Source organism: Apostichopus japonicus, chromosome 12, assembly GCF_037975245.1.
Source record: "Apostichopus japonicus isolate 1M-3 chromosome 12, ASM3797524v1, whole genome shotgun sequence".
NCBI classification, from domain to species: domain Eukaryota; kingdom Metazoa; phylum Echinodermata; class Holothuroidea; order Aspidochirotida; family Stichopodidae; genus Apostichopus; species Apostichopus japonicus.
In genome coordinates, this window is record NC_092572.1 from 17,682,576 (window position 1) to 17,703,537 (window position 20,962).

General features: G+C 37.4%; 3 protein-coding genes across 5 annotated transcripts in view; all 3 read left to right on the forward strand.

Moving 5' to 3' along the window:
- The window catches only part of LOC139977890 (uncharacterized), a 37,230-nt gene extending 31,527 nt beyond the window's left edge, over positions 1 to 5,703 (forward strand). Inside the window, exons 2-5 of one of the 2 annotated variants that reach the window (XM_071987597.1) lie at positions 1,395 to 1,484; positions 1,655 to 1,783; positions 2,437 to 2,483; positions 2,942 to 5,479. In XM_071987597.1, coding sequence (XP_071843698.1) covers positions 1,395 to 1,484; positions 1,655 to 1,783; positions 2,437 to 2,483; positions 2,942 to 3,028 — 353 coding nt within the window. In that variant the 3' untranslated portion in view covers positions 3,029 to 5,479. Of the gene's footprint in view, positions 1 to 1,394; positions 1,485 to 1,654; positions 1,784 to 2,436; positions 2,484 to 2,941 lie in introns of both variants that reach the window. The other variant, XM_071987598.1, reaches the window with a different exon arrangement.
- A 133-nt stretch (positions 5,704 to 5,836) lies between these two features.
- Positions 5,837 to 12,014, forward strand: LOC139977892 (uncharacterized). The gene is made up of 5 exons (XM_071987599.1): positions 5,837 to 6,184; positions 8,579 to 8,668; positions 8,839 to 8,967; positions 9,621 to 9,667; positions 10,126 to 12,014. The coding sequence occupies exons 1-5, from the start codon at positions 6,031 to 6,033 to the stop codon at positions 10,210 to 10,212; spliced, it is 507 nt and encodes a 168-aa protein (XP_071843700.1). The 5' UTR covers positions 5,837 to 6,030; the 3' UTR covers positions 10,213 to 12,014.
- A 1,994-nt stretch (positions 12,015 to 14,008) lies between these two features.
- On the forward strand, positions 14,009 to 20,449 carry LOC139977897 (uncharacterized). Of its 2 annotated transcripts, XM_071987611.1 has the most exons (5): positions 14,047 to 14,408; positions 17,615 to 17,704; positions 18,044 to 18,160; positions 18,824 to 18,870; positions 19,330 to 20,444. In XM_071987611.1, exons 1-5 carry the CDS (start codon positions 14,255 to 14,257, stop codon positions 19,414 to 19,416), a joined length of 495 nt encoding a protein of 164 aa, XP_071843712.1. In that variant the 5' UTR covers positions 14,047 to 14,254; the 3' UTR covers positions 19,417 to 20,444. The 2 variants fall into 2 exon arrangements, with proteins under 2 accessions (XP_071843714.1, XP_071843712.1); XM_071987613.1 differs by lacking the exon at positions 18,824 to 18,870 and having other exon boundaries at positions 14,009 to 14,408; positions 19,330 to 20,449.
- The last annotated feature ends 513 nt before the right edge of the window (positions 20,450 to 20,962 follow it).

Here is a 20,962-nt window from a genome sequence, read left to right on the forward strand (position 1 = left end):
CCTATGAGCTACGCTAAGTGTATTATGGGTTATATTATGAGTACTAAGAGCTATACTATGAAAAGCTACAAGCCCTATCATCTACACTATGAGTACTATGAGCTATATTATGAGCAGTTACAAGCCCTGTGAGCTATACTATGAGTATTATGAGTTATATTATGAGTACTATGAGCTATACTATGATTAGTTACAAGACATATGAGCAACACTTTGAGTACTCTGAGCTATATTAGGAGCAGTTACCAGCCCTATGAGCTGTACTATGAGTATCGTGAGTTATATTATTAGTACTTTGAGCTATACATGTGCTCTACAAGGAGCTTCACTATGAATACTATAAGATATTCCGAGAGTAGACCAATAAGCCCTATCAGTTATACTATGAGCTATACTATGAGCTATACTATCAATACTATAAGATATACTATGAGTAGACCAACTATCCCTATGAGCGATAATATAAGATATACTATTAGATGAGTATTTACAAGCCCTACGAGATGTACTATGAGTACTATGAGCTATATACATGAACTTTACTATGAGTACTATGAGCTATACCATGAATAGTTACAAGCCATATGAGGTATAGTATAAACTACACTATAGAGTAGGGTCTGCGTGTGAGTAGGAATACACCATATTTGATTCGATAGCGTACGAGGTCTAAAATAAAACGCTCAAGTTCAAGTTGCTATCAACTCTCCGGTAGATGGTTATACATTTGTTAGGCCATGGCATTTCTTTGTCTTTCTGGTCGTAATTCGCATCACGACGGCAGTGTGCTTTGGTTCACCAACTAAATCCAGCTGCAAAACTACAGGACTGAAGACGACCCAACACAACTCGACTGTAGTTACGAGGAAAATCGTGGATATATAGTCGTGCATTGTGCGTGTGTGTTTAAGACTATAACTGATCATGACTTTGGTCAGTTTTATTTCGTATCGGCTTCAGTCTGGAACACTGAATAGCCTATATAGCGTTTTCGTCGAGACTGGTAGCTGCGCCGTGTGTACGGGTTCACAACTAAAACTATACACGTTTTACAAATATAGCCATTGGTTACAACGGTTATACATTTTTCACGAAAAATCTGGTCTGGTCGGATCGGGTCGGGTACAGTCGTACAGTCTGCGACGGACTGAAAACCGCCCAGTTTCAACAAATATAACCCATCATTGGTTTGACAAATGTACATGTGACCTAAATGAGCTCCGATCAGTGTTCCGAGGTCAGTTGTAAGTCCACCGGTGTTCACCGCGTTCCGCAAACTAAGGCACGACGGTCTAGTTGAGAATTCGGGCAGTGTATGGATGTCGAAAGGTTATATTTATGATAAACCAAGGCTGACTCCGCACTTTCTGATTTGTTTACTCTCTTTTCCCTAGGTCCTTGGATGGACCACTTCAACTTATCATTTACACCAAATCCACCAAAAGTAGAAAGTCTCATCAAACTCGTTATCAATTTGGTGCTCCGTAAGTATATATAAAATTGATCATTATCTCATCATTATCTGTATCAGTTGATTCTTTCTCCCATTTATTTAAATTTGCAAGTTTGTTTAATCCGACCAGTGGTAGTCGGGCAGGTAATACGATAAGTAATTATTACTAACATTCAAATAATGTCTTGGGTACATTTGCAGCAAAGGACGTATGGTCAACCCGGGTATCTTTAAATGCTACATTGCAAGGCAGTGAACTAACTTTCAAACTGGACAGGACAGTATGTGATTTGGCCAGGAGACATGATTGGTGCCCTGCTAAGAAAGGAGGTAAATATTGCGCTGACCAATTAACTTCACGTAACTGTTCAGAACATTGTGAACAAGTTTGTTTTTGCAATGTTGATAACATCTGCAGAGAAACGAAGGAATTTCTTATGAAATTATGTAATAGAAAATATTCCAATCTTGAACTTACATAATACACATTTTGGAGGTTCTCAGCCGCAATATATCCAACGATAAGTTCAAACTTGGCAGGAAAGTGCACAATTTTCTTTTCTGCTATTCACACGATACAAACAGAAAACACAGTAACTACTGTAAATATTCAAGTTTTGTACAAGAGTAAAATTTGGATCGTGTTATAAATCAGTTGCATATGATTACAGAAAGAACTGGGGATACGTGTAACCCCATCAAATCCTCTAGTTTGATGCATTTGTTTGGATTACACATATCCTCAGTTCTTACTGTAAACCTAATAGCGCATGCTACGGATTTATCATATTTATCAGCATGATCCAGTATTTACTGTGGTAAAAAACTCAGTGTGAATCTGTTTGCTTTTAAAAACCATAACGTTGCACGACCCTGAAATAAGGTCAACAGTTTCAGTACTGGGAATAGTAGTCTTCATACATATTGAATATAACTAGACAGTATACTTGAAAATAATATTGACCATTTATTCCGCTTTACAGATCACATTCACATCGAGAAATTGTTTAACTGTACTTACCTTCCAAGGGTAAGTAAAATGTATTTTATCTGTAACTATAACGTGTTAGGTGATGCCATACAGGCATAGTAGGCCAGGCAAATTTAGCCACCATACCACCAACCCCCCCCCCCCTTCCTAAGTGTATATACATTTATGTATATTTATATAAAAGATTTGAAACTGTAGTATAAATATGAATAAATATATATATACCCCAGTAGTTCACCGCTATATAGGGATCATTGCATGGTTTACAATTGCGTGGGACAGTGTGGTGTCTGACTGGATATATACATACCCCAGTAGTTCACAGTTAATTAGGGATCGTGGAAAGAGCTAGGGAGATCAGTGCTATTAACAATAAGGTCATTTGGTCAAAATCGTTCCTACCAAACGTGTTCCTGCACATTTCAAGTTCTATGTTAGATTGTTGGCCGTTTCATGTTCTTCTTTTCTTTCTTTCCTTCTTTTTACTTATATAACAGGGGACATACTCTGTTGCCGGAGAACTTTTTATTCAAGATGACGAAAAAATTTTAACATTGGTCATGAATAATTGCACTCTTTACTGATTACCCATATGATCGAAACGTATTAACTGTAACAGTGTATAGCTAACAGAAAGGTAATTAGAAAATGACCTTATTTTTCTCAACTTTTTCAACGTTAGCTAGTCATTGTTACAACGGATTTCACCACCCATGCCCAAAATAAACAGAGCCTGGCTATTATGTCGGTCACATCGCGTTCCGCTTACTTGACCAGTTCCAATCTCTGCCTGCAGATCGCAATGGTACCATGATGAATCATAGTATTCGTTCGTTATCATCGAGGAATAGATCTTATAAAGCATAACTTCGAAGTTTCAAGCCGTGCTCAATGTAGGAATTACATACAAATTTCACCAGATTGCTGTGGTAAACGTTCTCCTTTCATTAGTTAGAAATAATTATATCTATTAGCTGTCCTTTTAGTTAATGCGAGACAAGTAACTGAGTTCGACATATTTTTGAGTGAAGTCCAGAAGAGAAGTAGTTTATCATAGGGTGTGATTTTTTTGCACGATTACTTAGTGGCCCACACTTGGTAGCTAATATGTCGGATATTTCACAGTTTTTATCCCACAGAGATGCACTGAATAACCAATACAACTGCAGCCTCTCGTGTGTACGATTCTAAAAGCATCTTTAAGGAAGGTCACGAAAAGAAAACTATGTTTTAAAAAGTGTCCCGCAATGCATTTTCCTTACCCGTTCATGGTTGCCCACCAGATTGTCCTTGTGTAACTCTATTTGAGTGTGGGTCTCAGAGAAAATGACACTTACATAAGCCAGTAATAGCTGCATATAAACACGTTTCTAAATAAATATCTAAATATAACAGGATTTAGTAGAGTCTGCAGCACACACCCGGGTCCGGAGTTCCTTTGCATTTGAGCCCGAGTTACACCAAAGTTATGAAGACGAACTCCAAAATAAGTATATTCCATAGGCGTATATCAGCAGTAAATAAAAGCTGTTTTGCTAAGGTAATACAAAATGTTGTTAAGAGATACTCAGACAGTTTTGAATCAATAAACAAAATTAAGTTTCCAGATTTACTAACTCCGTTTAACCTTCTCTCTTCTCGTCTCTCGCCCGTTTCATTACTTAACGTAAACAAACGTAACCCAAATATGTATGTATGTGTGTAAGGGTGTATGTATGTATGTATTTAAGATCCTCTTGCAAGCAGGAATCGCGTCTTGGGTCTGAGTGTTTGTGTCTTCAATTTTCCCCCTCTTCTATTGGGTCCTTGATGGGGACTTGAGTGTCCCTCCTGATCCCTTTCTTCACTAAACTAAACTAAACATTAATCTTGGAATGATTCAAACCAGGGACCTTATGATTGAAAGTCACCGACGTTAACCACTGAGCTAACACTCATAGAAGAATATGAAAACAAATGCTGTTATGTTTTGTCATTCGTCCGATAAACGAGATGAAATAAAAATTTTAAAAAAGAGTTGTTGAAACGGTGATCAACTTATTAACAAAGTGATAACATTTTCAATACTAACATATATGTTCGAGGTACCACAACACCTTTAGAATCGTATTGGAACTCTTGCCAATTCAAGAATGAAAGTATGTCGTGTGTGCTCTCAAGATACCATCTTGTCACAAGTGGAGGGCTAAATTCAAAATTTCCCCTGACTGATGTAAATATGGGACTGAAGGATCTTATAAAGGATGGGTGCCTCTCTATGGTCGTTGAATCTGACTCCCATGTAGAGGGGTTTGTGACTTATCCCACAGTAAACAAAAGAAGTGTAGACATTCAATCGTGAATTCTGAGTCATATTTAAACTACAAATTAAGTCTATATATTATAAACACAATTTTGTTCTAATTAATACCTGGTGTGAGTCCGAAAAGTAGGCCTGGGGTCGTACACCGGAAGCAGTGGTCTCATTCTCCCTAGTCTAAAAATAGAAATCTCCCACGATTGACGATTGTAGATGAGAGCATGGCAACCCCATCCCTTACGTCCAACCCCCTTTCCGTCCAAGCCACTGAATTCAATACCATGGCACTATTCGACTATTTTCATTCGTTTCGAGCTCTATTTTATTTTCAAAAAGAAACAATTATAGATATCATACCGTTATAAAACAGAAAAGTGATTAAGGAAACTAAAAGACAACAAAATCTGAAAACGTGTTTCTACATAGCATATTATTAATTTAGTAACTATCTCAACATTAACGAGACTTGCACGTCTTCTTCCCCATAATACTACACTTATGTAAGTTATAATTCAGATAGGTTACAGGAAAAACACACCCAACCATTATTCTTGATCTTTGCGTTAGAAATCAATGTCAAGAATCTTAACTTCCAATAACAGCTAAGTAAAATGTTATCCACCTGAGAGATTTAATATAAATTCAGTCACATGTGCATCTTTTTATATGTTTTTGTCTTTTATTAATTACTACAATATTTAATTTCTGTAGTGGAAATGAGTTTTGCAAAAGCTGAATTTAATTTCAGCAATTTGAAGAGTGAAAGAAATAATATATAGCAGAAAGAGAGACAGAGTTGCGATACCGGCAGAAATGTACTTTGGCCGAGCGGGTTCGGAAGTTACCAATTTCCCACAACAATTGCGTTTGCTAGAAAGAGTGCAGCGTTTGACAGGAAAACCCAGCGTTTGTCACACCATAAAGCCCGCGTTATTTTGGTAAAAAAGAGGAACTTTCAAAGTAAAGGCACCATTTTTTTGAGGGGGGGGGGAAGAGGAAGTTTAAAGTTGTCAAGTTTTATGTCAATAACAAATATTGACGACCCGATTGCAAGAAGGAACCTCCGTGATGACATCATTATGCATTCGCCCATTGTCATTCATCCATTCGTCCATTGTTTTCACACTTACGCTGCTGTGTAAAATACGGAAGTTCCTTGTTCAACTTTGCTATACCTGTATTCGATGTCAGCACCTAAAGTTGTTATTCATGTTTTAGCAACGAGCCTTGAATAAATAGTAAATTGTTGCTGAAGTTTCGATACTGCGACCAATAATAATTGTAGCAATGATGTCCATTCTCTTGCTGTTTCTGATGGCGTTCCCGATAACAAATGGTTTGCCTGCGTCACCGGTAACTAGTCATCTCTACAGGGTACACAGTCACGAGACATCTTCGACTATTAAAGATCAGCCAATGCCATGCGAGTACCACATATCTAGTAAGTCATTGATTAACGTTGTGTAACACTATATTTTGCATAGGGTTATAAGCTAATTTCACTCTCTTCTTATTATTAGGCCATCTATATAATATTAGCCCATATAGTGTCAGGTTAATTTTCCCGTGCACAACTCCTTTTAATTGTCCAGTACTTTAACCCTATGGTTTAATATGGACGAACAAAGTATGTATTCAAACAAACATGTAAGTTTAACCAAGTTGCATCGTTTACGACTTAGTTTGAGGTACCAGTTACTTTGGTCAAACAGAATTTGATTTCCAGGTAACTTGTCTCAATGACGTACACAAGGGGCGGAAGGTGGGGGTGTTAGAGATTAGAGTTATAATTAAAGACCACATTTGTAGCACTAATCTGCCTTGCGAGAACGCTCTATTTCAGAAACCCTACCACCCACCCTCGCTCGCCCTCCTAGTCTTCCTAATGGGGGTCTCCGTCAACGACATCAGGCCCAAACGTTCTTCTTTATACATTCATTGACTTGCTTCTGCATGGCCCTTCCATAAAGGTTCATGCCGCTATCCAAATCAGTGGTTGAATTGACACCGCCTCCTCTCTCTACTTTTCAAATCATAAACACCTTTACCGTTCATTGTCGAAGTTCCTTTAATTATCAGTGCAGAATGATGCAGAAGATCTTGTTAATTACTATCATAAGCTATACTATGAGAAGACCTACAAGCCCTAAGAGCTATACTATGAATAACTACAAGCCCTATGAGCTACACTATGAGTACTATGAGTTATATTATGAGGAGCTACTAGCCCTATGAGCTATACTATGAGAAGTTACAAGCCCGATGAGCTGTACTATGAATATTATGAGTTATATTATGAGTACTATGAGCTATACTATGAATAGTTACAAGCCCTATGAGCTACACTATGAGTACTATGAGCTATATTATGAGCAGTTACCAGCCCTGTGAGCTATACTATGAGTATTATGAGTTATATTATGAGTACTAAGAGTTATACTATGAATTGTTACAAGCCATATGAGCTATACAATATGAGTATTATAAGCTATACTTTGAGAAGTTACAAGCCCTGTGAGCTATACTATGAGTATTATGAGTTATATTATGAGTCCTATGAGCTTTACTATGAACAGTTTCAAGCCATATGAGCTACACTATGAGTATTATGAGCTATACTATGAGAAGTTACAAGCCCGAAGAGCTCTACTATGAGTATTATGAGTTATACTATGAGTACTTTGAGCTATACATGAATTATACAATGAGCTTTACTATGAAAACTATAAGATATTCCGAGAGTAGACCAACAAGCCCTATCAGCTATACGATGAGCTATATATGAGCTATACTATGAGCTATACTATCAATACTATAAGATATACTATGAGTAGACCAACTATCCCTATGAGCGATAATATAAGATATACTATTAGATGAGTATTTACAAGCCCTACGAGATGTACTATGAGTACTATGAGCTATATACATGAACTTTACTATGAGTACTATGAGCTATACCATAAATAGTTACAAGCCATATGAGGTATAGTATGAACTACACTATAGAGTAGGCTCTGCGTGCGAGTACGAATACACCATATTTGATTCAATAGCGTACGAGGTCTAAAGAAAACGCTCAAGTTCAAGTTGCTATCAACTCTCCGGTAGATGGTTATACATTTGTTATAGGCCATGGCATTTCTTTGTCTTTTTGGTCGAAATTCGCATCACGCCGGGAGTGTGCGGCGGTTCACCAACTAAATCCAGCTGCAAAACTACAGGACTGAAGACGACCCAACACAACTCGACTGTAGTTACGAGGAAAATCGTGGATATATAGTCGTGCATTGTGCGTGTGTGTTTAAGACTATAACTGATCATGACTTTGGTCAGTTTTATGTCGTATCGGCTTCGGTCTGGAACATTGAATAGCCTATATAGCGTTTTCGTCGAGACTGGTAGCCGTGCCGTGTGTACGGGTTCACAACTAAAACTATACACGTTTTAAAAATGTAGCCATTGGTTACAACGGTTATACATTTTTCACGAAAAATCGGGTCTGGTCGGATCGGGTCGGGTACAGTCGTACAGTCTGCGACGACTGAAAACCGCCCAGTTTCAACAAATATAACCCATTAGTGGTTTGACAAATGAACATGTGACCTAAATGAGCTCCGTTCGTTAACAGCGGAACAGTCGTTGTGATTGCTCTTATACGTCGATCAGTGTTCCGAGGTCAGTTGTAAGTCCACCGGTGTTCACCGCGTTCCGCAAACTAAGGCACGACGGTCTAGTTGAGAATTCGGGCAGTGTATGGATGTCGAAAGGTTATATTTATGATAAACCAAGGCTGACTCCGCACTTTCTGATTTGTTTACTCTCTTTTTCCTAGGTCCTTGGATGGACCACTTCAACTTATCATTTACACCAAATCCACCAAAAGTAGAAAGTCTCATCAATATCGTTATCAATGTGGTGCTCCGTAAGTATACATAAAATTGATCATTATCTCATCATTATCTGTATCAGTTGATTCTTTCTCCCATTTATTTAAATTTGCAAGTTTGTTTAATCCGACCAGTAGTAGTCGGGCAGGTAATACGATAAGTAATTATTACTAACATTCAAATAATGTTTTGGGTACATTTGCAGCAAAGGACGTATGGTCAATTCGGGTATCTGCAAATGCTACATTGCAAGGCAGTGAACTAACTTTCAAACTGGACAGGACAGTATGTGATTTGGCCAGGAGACATGATTGGTGCCCTGCTAAGAAAGGAGGTAAATATTGCGCTGACCAATTAACTTCACGTAACTGTTCAGAACATTGTGAACAAGTTTGTTTTTGCAATGTTGATAACATCTGCAGAGAAACGAAGGAATTTCTTATGAAATTATGTAATAGAAAATATTCCAATCTTGAACTTACATAATACACATTTTGGAGGTTCTCAGCCGCAATATATCCAACGATAAGTTAAAACTTGGCAGGAAACTGCACAATTTTCTTTTCTGCTATTCACACGATACAAACAGAAAACACAGTAACTACTGTTAATATTCAAGTTTTGTACAAGAGTAAAATTTGGATCGTGTTATAAATCAGTTGCATATGATTACAGAAAGAACTGGGGATACGTGTAACCCCATCAAATCCTCTAGTTTGATGCATTTGTTTGGATTACACATATCCTCAGTTCTTACTGTAAACCTAATAGCGCATGCTACGGATTTATCATATTTATCAGCATGATCCAGTATTTACTGTGGTACAAAACTCAGTGTGAATCTGTTTGCTTTTAAAAACCATAACGTTGCACGACCCTGAAATAAGGTCAACAGTTTCAATACTGGGAATAGTAGTCTTCATACATATTGAATATAACTAGACAGTATACTTGAAAATAATATTGACCATTTATTCCGCTTTACAGATCATATTCACTTCGAGAAATTGTTTAACTTAACTTACCTTCCAAGGGTACGTAAAATTTATTTTATCTGTAACTAACGTGCTAGGTGATGACATATAGGCAAATTAGGCCGGCCAAATTTAGCCATCATACCACCCCCCCCCCCGCAACCCCAACCCCAGGGGTATATGCATTTATGTATATTTATATAAAAGAATTGAAACTGTAGTATAAATATAAATAAATATATAAACCCCAGTAGTTCACCGCTATATAGGGATCATTGCATGGTATATGGTTGCGTGGGACAGTGTGGTGTCTTAATGGATATATACATACCCCAGTAATTCACAGTTAATTGGGGATCGTGGAAAGAGCTAGGGAGATCAGTGCTATTAACAATAAGGTCATTTGGTCAAAATCGTTCTTACCAAACGTGTTCCTGCATATTTCAAGTTCTATGTTAGATTGTTGGCCGTTTCATGTTCTTCTTTTCTTTCTTTCCTTCTTTTTACTTGTATAACAGGGGACATACTCTATTGCCGCAGAAGTTTTTATTCAAGATGACGAAAAAATTATCACAATGGTCACGAATAATTGCACTTTTTACTGATTACCCATATGGTCGAAACGTATTAACTGTAACAGTTTATAGCTAACAGAAAGGTAATTAGAAAATGACCTTATTTTTCTCGACTTTTCCAACGTTAACTTGTCATTGTTAGAACGGATTTCACCACCCACGCTTGATCAGTTCCAATGTCTATCTGCAGATCGCAATGGTACCGTGATGACTAATAGTATTCGTTCGTAATCATTGAGGAAGAGATCATATAAAGCATAACTTTGAAGTTTCAAGCCGTGCTCAATGTAGGAATTACATACAAATTTCACCAGGATGCTGTAGTAAACGTTCTTCTTTCATTAGTTAAAAATAATTATATCTATGAGCTGTCCTTTCAGTTATAGCGAGACAAGTAACTGAGTTCGACATATTTTTGAGTGAAGTCCAGACGAGAAGTAGTTTATCAATAGTTTGTGATATTATTTTTACGGTTGCATGGCGGCCCCCTTCCTATAGCTAATATGTAGGATAAGCCACAGCTTTTATCCCATAAAGATTCAATGGAAAACCAATACAAATGAAAACTCTTTTATGTACGATTCTAAAAGCTTCATTCAGGAATGTCACGTGTTATAAGAAGTGCCCCTCAAGGCATTTTCCCTACTCTTTCATGGCACCCAGTATACTTCACCAGTTTGTTCTTACTTAACTCTATTAGAGTGTGGATATTCAAAAGAAATTACACTTACATAAGCCGATACTAGCTGCATAATAATACATTTCTAAATAAGTATCTAAATATGTTAAGGATTTTAGTCTGGCCAAGCACACCCGGGACTGGAGTTCCTTGGCATTTGAGCCCGAGTTACACCAAATTATGAAGACGGACTCCGAGATAGGTATATTCCCGTAGGCGTATATCAGCAGTAAATATAAGCTATTTTGCTAGGGTAATACACAATGTAGTTAAGAGATACTCAGACAGTTTTGATTCAATATACAAAAGTAAGTTTCCAGATTTATTAACTCCGTTTAACCTTCTCTCTTCTCATCTCTCGCCCGTTTCATTACTTAACGTAAACAAACGTAACCCAAATATGTATGTATGTATATGAGATCCTCCTGCAAGTAGAAACTCGCGAAGAAGCCTCATTTGCTTATCAAAGCCGCAAGCTGACCGAAGTCAGTCTCTTACATTCATATTTAACTTCCATGATTATGAATTGTCAATTGTCAACAACTCCTGTAACTGGACGACATACATTAATCTTGGAGTGACTCGAACCATGCAGAGAACCTTATGATTGAAAGGCACCGGCGTTACCCACTGAGCTAACACTCCTAGCAGAATAGGAGGTTCATGCTGTTATGTTTTGTCATTCATTCAATTAACGAGATGAAATTTTAAAAAAAACAACAATTGTTGAACCTGTGATCAACTTATTAACAAAGTGATAACATTTTCAATACTTACATATATGTTCGAGCTACCAAAACACCTTCAGAATCGTATTGGAACTCTTGACAATCCAAAAATGAAAGTCTGTCGTGTGTGCTCTTAACTTGTCGAAAGTTGAAGGCCAAACTCAAAATTCCTCTGACAGATATAAATATGAGACTAGAAGATCTTATAAAGGATGGATGCCTCCCTATGGTCGTTGAAGCCGTAGAGGGGTTTGTGACTTATCCCACAGTTAACAAAAGAAGTGCAGAAACAACCAATGGTGCATTCTGAGTCATATTTATACTTCAAGGTCGGTCTATATATTCTAAAGACAATTTCGTCCTAATAAATACCTTATGTGAGTCCGCAAAATAGAACTGGGGTTGTACACCGGTAGCAGTACTCTAATTCTCCCTATAGGCTAAATATAGAAAACTCCCACGACTGATGATTGTAGGTGAGAGCTTGGCAACATCATGTCCTAGCCGACTCTCCCCACCCCCCCCCCCCGCCACCCCCGTTTCCGTGCACGCCACTTTAGTAAATACCATGGCTCTATCCGACTAACTTCATTTGATTCGAGCCCGATTTTAATTTCAAAAGAAACAATTATAGATATCATACCGTTATAATTTATAGTTATATGCATAAACAGAAAAGTGATTTAGGAAACTAAAAGACTACAATATCTGAAAACGTGTTTCTACATAGTATATTATTAATTCAGTAAATATCTCAACATTAACGAGACTTACACGTCTTTCCCCATAACGCTACACTTATGTAAGTTATAATTCAGATAGGTTACAGGAATCACACACCCAACCATCACTCATGATCTTTCTCTTGAGCGTTTGTCACGACATAAAGCCCCCGTTTTTTTTGGGGGGGGGGTATAAAAGAGGAACTTTCACGCTTTCAAGTTTGGGAAAGACATGTGGGAGGCATGGTATCAATTTTACTGAATAACTGTTGGTGTTCATTGAAAAGGACTCAAACCATATTTGGTTGTCAGCAGTTGTCATACAGACTTCATGACTGTGTGTAGTTTTCTACCTACCTTATTATCGTAGTGATTCCAAATCTATATCGTTGAGCAAGTGGCGTTATTGAATAGGGGAAAAGGTTAAAGATCTAGAAGGAGATTATATTGTTCTTCATGACATAAGAGTAGGTTCTTCCCGTTTTATGAATAATAGTTTCATCTAGTTTTGCACGCACTTTTGCCAAAGTAGAATCCCTTTGTTGTTTTTCCTTAAGGATATCCGAAGTGACTATCCCTGACATTGGATCTTTATAACCTTTAGCGGTTTAAAAGCCTTCCGTTTGCTTACTTCATAGTGCGTTTGTACTGCACCAACAACTTCTGGGGAATCTACTGGATTCACAGACAAATTAGGAGCATTCCAATTTGGATCTGGTTGCTTATGGGCGGGCTATTAGTCTCAAATCGTGGGGAATCGACTTATACCGATATAAATCGATATATATCAATTTCCTTCGACTTATACCAGTTTCCAGCAGCTTAAATTGACTTCTACCGATTTAAATCGACATATACCAGTTTAAATCGATAATATGTAAATTAAATCGGCATATGTCGATTTCAATCAACATCTAACAGTTTAAATCGGTGATATGTCGAATCCAATCGGTAGAAGTCAATTTCCTTAGACTTATACCAGTTTCTAGTAACTCAAATTGACATATATCTATTTAAATCGACATCAATTTAGCTCATTAACATATTCCAAATCCCGATATCGGTGATGATTGACATGTGAAGAAACATCACGTGCAGTCACCTGATAAGGCTGGCGAATAATTAAATAGTTCCAAAATTACCAAGCTAGTTATCACATCATAAAGTATGTGTTCTATTCGTATAGTGTTTCTCATGTCATATCACTTTCGTATTGTTGTGTGCACCCTTCCCGCTAAAGCCTTAACTACGTAGCACGTTGTAATAAACACTAGTTAAATATACACGAATTTTCTCAGTCATCTTTATCCATTAAGTCCTCTTGAGCCAACCAAAAACTACCCGCTAGTATCATACTAGCAAGCTAGCAAGGGTTTTCATCATGATTATGTTTAAGGTAATTATGTACAACTACTTGCAAAAAGATTCGGTGTAATAATAAATGTGGAAATCTGATAGGTCAATAACGTGCAATTAACTCAATGCAAACTGGGTTAGCCTAGGCAAAGACTTGGAGCTATATAGGAATACTTTTAGCCAAATACACAAAGGCCGACAGTACGTACACAGATGTTAAAACCTACTGCAGTTACACCATGAACAAAGATGATATTGTTCTGCACTGAGGCCTACTGTAGGGTAACTTACGTTTTACTGTAGCTAAATATATACCCATGGGATTAACAATTACAGTATTCAAGCTCAAATCATGCATTCCACGGTTTTTCAATTATTCAGCATATATTATGATATTGTATAAAATACGGAAGTTCCTAGTTCTATTTTGCTAGTAACTGTGTTCGATGTCAGCACCTGAGATTGTTATTCATGTTTCACCAACCATCCTTGAGTAATTGCTATTACCAGTCGAACATATTAATTGTCGTCTTCATTAGTAAATTGTTGCTGAAGTTTCGATACTACGACCAGTAATAATTGTAGCAATGATGTCCGTTCTCTTGCTGTTTCTGATGGCTTTTCCGATGACAAATGGTTTGCCTGCGTCACCGGTAATTAGTCATCTCTACGGGGTACACAGTCACGAGACATCTTCGACTATTAAAGATCAGCCAATGCCATGCGAGTACCAAATTTCTGGTAAGTCTTTAATGATTGCTGTTTAATAAGCTTTACGCTATATTTTGCATAGGGTTGTAAACTAATTTCGCTCTCTTCTTATTATTAGGCATATAGAATAAGGTTAATTTTCCCGTGTACAACTTTTTTTAAGTTTTACCAAGTTGCATCGTTTACGACTTAGTTTGAGGTACCGGTAACTTTGGTCAAACAGAATATGATTTTCAGGTAACTCGTCTCAATGACGTACGTAATGGGCGGGAGGTGGGGGAGATTTAGACTTATAATTAACGATCAAATTTATAGCACAAATCTGCCTCGCGAGAACGCGCTATTTCAGAAACCCTACCACCCACCACTCGCTCACCCTCCTAGTCTTCCTAATGGGGGTCGCCGTCAACGACATCAGGCCCGAACGTTCTTCTTTATACATTCATTGACTTGCTTCTGCATGGCCCTTCCATCAAGGTTCATGCCGCTATCCAAATCAGTGGTTGAATTGACACCGCCTCCTCTCTCTACTTTTAAAATCATAAACACCTTCACCGTTCATTGTCGTTCCTTTAATTATCAGTGCAGAATGGTACCTTCTTCAAAATAGAAGATCTTGTTAATTACTATCATAAGCTATACTATGAGAAGACCTAAAAGCCCTAAGATCTATACTATGCATAATTGCAAGCCCTATCAGCTATACTATGAGTATATGAGCTACATTATGAGCAGTTACCAGCCCTATAATCTATAATATGAGTATAATGAGTTATATTATGAGTTCTGTGAGCTATACTATGAAGAGCTACAATCCATATGAGCTACACTGTGAGTATGATGAGTTATATTATGAGTACTATGAGCTATACTATGATTAGTTACAAGCCATATGAGCTACACTATGAGTACTATGAGCTATGTATGAACAGTGTCCAGCCCGATGAGCTATACTATGAGTATTATGAGTTATATTATAAGTACAGAGGTATACTATGAATAGCTACAGCCCTATGAGCTACACAATGAGTACTATGAGCTACATTATGAGCAGTTTCCAGCCCGATGAGCTATACTATCTGTATTATGAGTTATATTATGAGTACTATGAGCTATACTATGAATAGCTACAAGCCATATGAGCTACACTATGAGTACTATGAGCTATGTATGAACAGTTTCCAGCCCGATGAGCTATACTCTGAGTATTATGAGTTATATTATGAGTACTAAGAGCTATACTATGAATAGCTGCAAGCCATATGAGCTACACTATGAGTACAATGAGCTATGTGTGAACAGTTTCCAGCCCTATGAGCTATACTGTGAGTATTATGAGTTATATTATGAGAGCTATACTATGAATAGTTACAAGCCATATGAGCTACACTATGAGTACTATGAGCTACATTATGAGCAGTTACCAGCCTTATGAGCTATACTATGAGTATTATGAGTTATATTATGAGTACTATGAGCTACATTATGAGCAGTTACAAGCCCTATAAGCTACACTATGAGTACTATGAGCTACATTATGAGCAGTTACCAGCCCTTTGAGCTGTACTTTGAGTATCGTGAGTTTTATTATGAGTACTATGAGCTATACTATAAGTATTATGAATTATATTATGAGTACTATGAGCTATACTATGAGTATTATGAGTTATATTATGAGTACTATGAACTATACTAATGAATATTTACAAGCCCTATGAGTTACACTATGAGTATTATGAGCTATTATGATGAGCAGTTACAAGCCCGATGAGCTATACTATGAGTATTACGAGTTATATTATGATTTCTGTGAGCTATACTATGAATAGTTACAAGCCCGATGAGCTACACTATGAGTATCGTGAGTTATATTATGAGTACTTTGAGCTATACATGGGCTATACAATGAGCTTTACTGTAAAACTATAAGATATACCACGAGTAGACCAACAAGCCCTATTAGCTATACTATGAGCTATATATGAGCTATACTATGAGCTATATATGAGCTATACTATGAGCTATATATGAGCTATACTATGAGCTATATACTTTGAAAACTATAAGATGTACTATGAGTAGACTAGCAAGCCATATGAGCTCTACTATCAGCTATACTATCAGCTATACTATGATTATTATGAGCTATACTATGACTACTCTGAGATATACATGAGCTATACTACGAGCTCTATTATGAATACTATAAGATATACTATGAGTAGACCAACAAGCCCTATGAGCGACAACATAAGATATACTATTAGATGAGTAGTTACAAGCCCTATGAGATGTACTATGAGTACTATGAGCTATACACATGAGCTATACTATAAGTACTATGAGCTATACCATAAATAGTTAAAAGCCATATGAGGTATAGTATGAACTACACTATAGAGTAGGCTCTGCGTGCGAGTACGAATAGACCATATTTGATTCGATAGCGTACGATATCTAAATAAAACGCTCAAGTTTCAAGTTGCTATCAACTCTCCGGTAGATGGTTATACATTTGTTAGGCCATGGCATTTCTTTGTCTTTTTGGTCAAAATTCGCATCACACCGGGAGTGTGCGGCGGTTCACCAACTAAATCCAGCTGCAAAACTCCAGGACTGAAGACGACCCAACACAACTCGACTGTAGTTACGAGGAAAATCGTGGATATATAGTCGTGCATTGTGCATGTGTGTTTAAGACTATAACTGATCATGACTTTGGTCAGTTTTATGTCGTATCGGCTTCGGTCTGGAACACTGAATAGCCTATATAGCGTTTTCGTCGAGACTGCTAGCCGTGCCGTGTGTACGGGTTCACAACTAAAACTATACACGTTTTACAAATATAGCCATTGGTTACAACGGTTATACATTTTTCACGAAAAATCGGGTCGGGTCGGGTCGGGTCGGATCGGGTCGGGTACAGTCGTACAGTCTGCGACGGACTTAAAGCCGCCCAGTTTCAACAAATATAACCCATCAGTGGTTTGACAAATGTACATGTGACCTAAATGAGCTCCGTTCGTTAACAGCGGAACAGTCGTTGTGATTGCTCTTATACGTCGATCAGTGTTCCGAGGTCAGTTGTAAGTCCACCGGTGTTCACCGCGTTCCGCAAACGAAGGCACGACGGTCAAGTTGAGAATTCGGGCAGTGTCTGGATGGCGAAAGGTTATATTTATGATAAACCAAGGCTGACTCCGCACTTTCTGATTTGTATACTTTCTTTTTCCTAGGTCCTTGGATGGAAAACTTCAACTTTTCATTTACACCAAATCCGCCAAAAGTAGGAAGTCTCATCAAACTCGTTATCAATATGGTGTACCGTAAGTATACATGAAATTGATCATGATCTCCCTCCCCGCCCGCCACCTCTCCATACACAACAATCCAGAATGAACTGGAGATGTACGATTCGTCGACACTCTCCAGATATTCTACTTACTGCATGGTGCATTAGTTTTACTCGAACACAGACTCAGTAGTTGGTCAAATTTTAGCCGATTTTTATATCAGTTGATTATTTCTCCCATTTATTTAAATTGGCAAGTTTGTTTAATCCGACCAGTGGTATCAGGTAGTCGGGCAGGAAATACGATAAGTTATTATTACTAACATTCAAATATGGCAATATTTTTCTCTTTCTGTTTTGGGTAAATTTGCAGCAAAGGACGTATGGTCAATCCGGGTATCATTGCAAGGCAGTGAACTACCTTTCAAAGTGGACAGAACAGTATGTGATTTGGCCAGGAGAAATGATTGGTGCCCTGCCAAGAAAGGAGGTAAATATTGCGCTGACCAATTAACGTCACGTAACTTTTAAAGAAGTTGTGAACAAGTTTGTTGTTGCAATGTTGATAACATCTGCAGAGAAACGAAGGAATTTCTTATGAAATTATGTAATACAAAATATTCCAATCTTGAACTTACATAATACACATTTTGGAGGTTCTCAGCCGCAATATATCCAACGATAAGTTAAAACTTGGCAGGAAACTGCACAATTTCCTTTTCTGCTATTCACACGATACAAACAGAAAACACATTAACTACTGTAAATATTTAAGTTTTGTACAAGAGTAAAATTTGGATCGTGTTATAAATCAGCTGCATGTGCTATTAGGATTACAGAAAGAACTGAGGATACGTGTAACCCCAACAAATCTTCTAGCTTGATGCATTTGTTTGGATTACACATATCCTCGGTTCTTACTGTAAACCTAATAGCACATGCTACGGATTTATCATATTTATCAGCATGATCCAGTATTTACTGTGGTAAAAAAAATCAGTGTGAATCGGTTTTGCATTTAAAAACCATAACGTTGCACGACCCTGAAATAAGGTCAACAGTTTCAATACTGGGAATAGTAGTCCTCATACATATTGAATATAACTAGACACTATACTTGAAAATAATATTGACCATTTATCCCGCTTTACAGATCACATTCACTTCGAGAAATTGTTTAACTTTACTTACCTTCCAAGGGTAAGTAAAATGTATTTTATCTGTAACTATAACGTGTTAGGTGATGCCATACAGGCATAGTAGGCCAGGCAAATTTAGCCATCATACCACCCCACCCCCCCCCCCCTTCCTAAGTGTATATACATTTATGTATATTTATATAAAAGATTTGAAGCTGTAGTATAAATATAAAAAAATATATATATACCCCAGTAGTTCACCGCTATATAGGGATCATTGCATGGTTTACAATTGCGTGGGACAGTGTGGTGTCTGACTGGATATATACATACCCCAGTAGTTCACAGTTAATTAGGGATCGTGGAAAGAGCTAGGGAGATCAGTGCTATTAACAATAAGGTCATTTGGTCAAAATCGTTCTTACCAAACGTGTTCCTGCATATTTCAAGTTCTATGTTAGATTGTTGGCCGTTTCATGTTCTTCTTTTCTTTCTTTCCTTCTTTTTACTTCTATAACAGGGGACATACTCTGTTGCCGGAGAACTTTTTATTCAAGATGACGAAAAAATTTTAACATTGGTCATGAATAATTGCACTCTTTACTGATGACCCATATGATCGAAACGTATTAACTGTAACAGTGTATAGCTAACAGAAAGGTAATTAGAAAATGACCTTATTTTTCTCAACTTTTTCAACGTTAGCTAGTCATTGTTACAACGGATTTCACCACCCATGCCCAAAATAAACAGAGCCTGGCTATTATGTCGGTCACATCGCGTTCCGCTTACTTGACCAGTTCCAATCTCTGCCTGCAGATCGCAATGGTACCATGATGAATAATAGTATTCGTTCGTTATCATCGAGGAATAGATCTTATAAAGCATAACTTTGAAGTTTCAAGCCGTGCTCAATGTAGGAATTACATACAAATTTCACCAGATTGCTGTAGTAAACGTTCTCCTTTCATTAGTTAGAAATAATTATATCTTTTAGCTGTCCTTTTAATTATAGCGATACAAGTAACTGAGTTTTTTGAGTGAAGTCCAGAAGAGAAGTAGTTTATCATAGGGTGAGATTATTTGCACGATTACTTAGTGGCCCACACTTGGTAGCTAATATGTCGGATATTTCACAGTTTTTATCCCACAGAGATGCACTGAATAACCAATACAACTGCAGCCTCTCGTATGTACGATTCTAAAAGCTTCTTTAAAGAAGGTCACGAAAAGAAAACTGTTTTAAGAAGTGTCCCTAAATGCATTTACCTTACCCGTTCATGGTTCCCAATATGCCCAACAGATTGTCCTTGTGTAACTCTATTTGAGTGTGGGTCTCAGAGAAAATGACACTTACATAAGCCAGTAATAGCTGCATATAAACACGTTTCTAAATAAATATCTAAAAATAACAGGATTTAGTAGAGTCTGCAGCACACACCCGGGTCCGGAGTTCCTTTGCATTCGAGCCCGAGTTACACCAAAGTTATGAAGACGAACTCCAAAATAGGTATATTCCATAGGCGTATATCAGCAGTAAATAAAAGCTGTTTTGCTAAGGTAATACAAAATGTTGTTAAGAGATACTCAGACAGTTTTGAATCAATAAACAAAATTAAGTTTCCAGATTTACTAACTCCGTTTAACCTTCTCTCTTCTCGTCTCTCGCCCGTTCCATTACTTAACGTAAACAAACGTAACCCACATATGTATGTATGTGTGTAAGGGTGTATGTATGTATGTATGTATGTATTTAAGATCCTCTTGCAAGCAGGAATCGCGTCTTGGGTCTGAGTGTTTGTGTCTTCAATTTTCCCCCTCTTCTATAGGGTCCTTGATGGGGACTTGAGTGTCCCTCCTGATCCCTTTCTTCACTAAACTAAACTAAACATTAATCTTGGAATGATTCAAACCAGGAACCTTATGATTGAAAGGCACCGACGTTAACCACTGAAGTAACACTCATAGAAGAATATGAAAACAAATGCTGTTATGTTTTGTCATTCGTTCGATAAACGAGATGAAATAAAAAATTTAAAAAGAGTTGTTGAAACGGTGATCAACTTATTAACAAAGTGATAACATTTTCAATACTAACATATATGTTCGAGGTACCACAACACCTTTAGAATCGTATTGGAACTCTTGCCAAT

Bases quoted from the DNA above. Each gene is read 5' to 3' on its own strand.
- LOC139977897 (XM_071987611.1), top strand. From the start codon at position 14,255: ATGATGTCCGTTCTCTTGCTGTTTCTGATGGCTTTTCCGATGACAAAT. The intron at 17,705-18,043 runs GTAAGTATACAT...GTAAATTTGCAG, and splicing joins CGTTATCAATATGGTGTACC to CAAAGGACGTATGGTCAATC. The intron at 18,161-18,823 runs GTAAATATTGCG...CCCGCTTTACAG, and splicing joins GTGCCCTGCCAAGAAAGGAG to ATCACATTCACTTCGAGAAA.
- LOC139977892 (XM_071987599.1), top strand. From the start codon at position 6,031: ATGATGTCCATTCTCTTGCTGTTTCTGATGGCGTTCCCGATAACAAAT. The intron at 8,968-9,620 runs GTAAATATTGCG...TCCGCTTTACAG, and splicing joins GTGCCCTGCTAAGAAAGGAG to ATCATATTCACTTCGAGAAA. The intron at 9,668-10,125 runs GTACGTAAAATT...CTTGTATAACAG, and splicing joins ACTTAACTTACCTTCCAAGG to GGGACATACTCTATTGCCGC.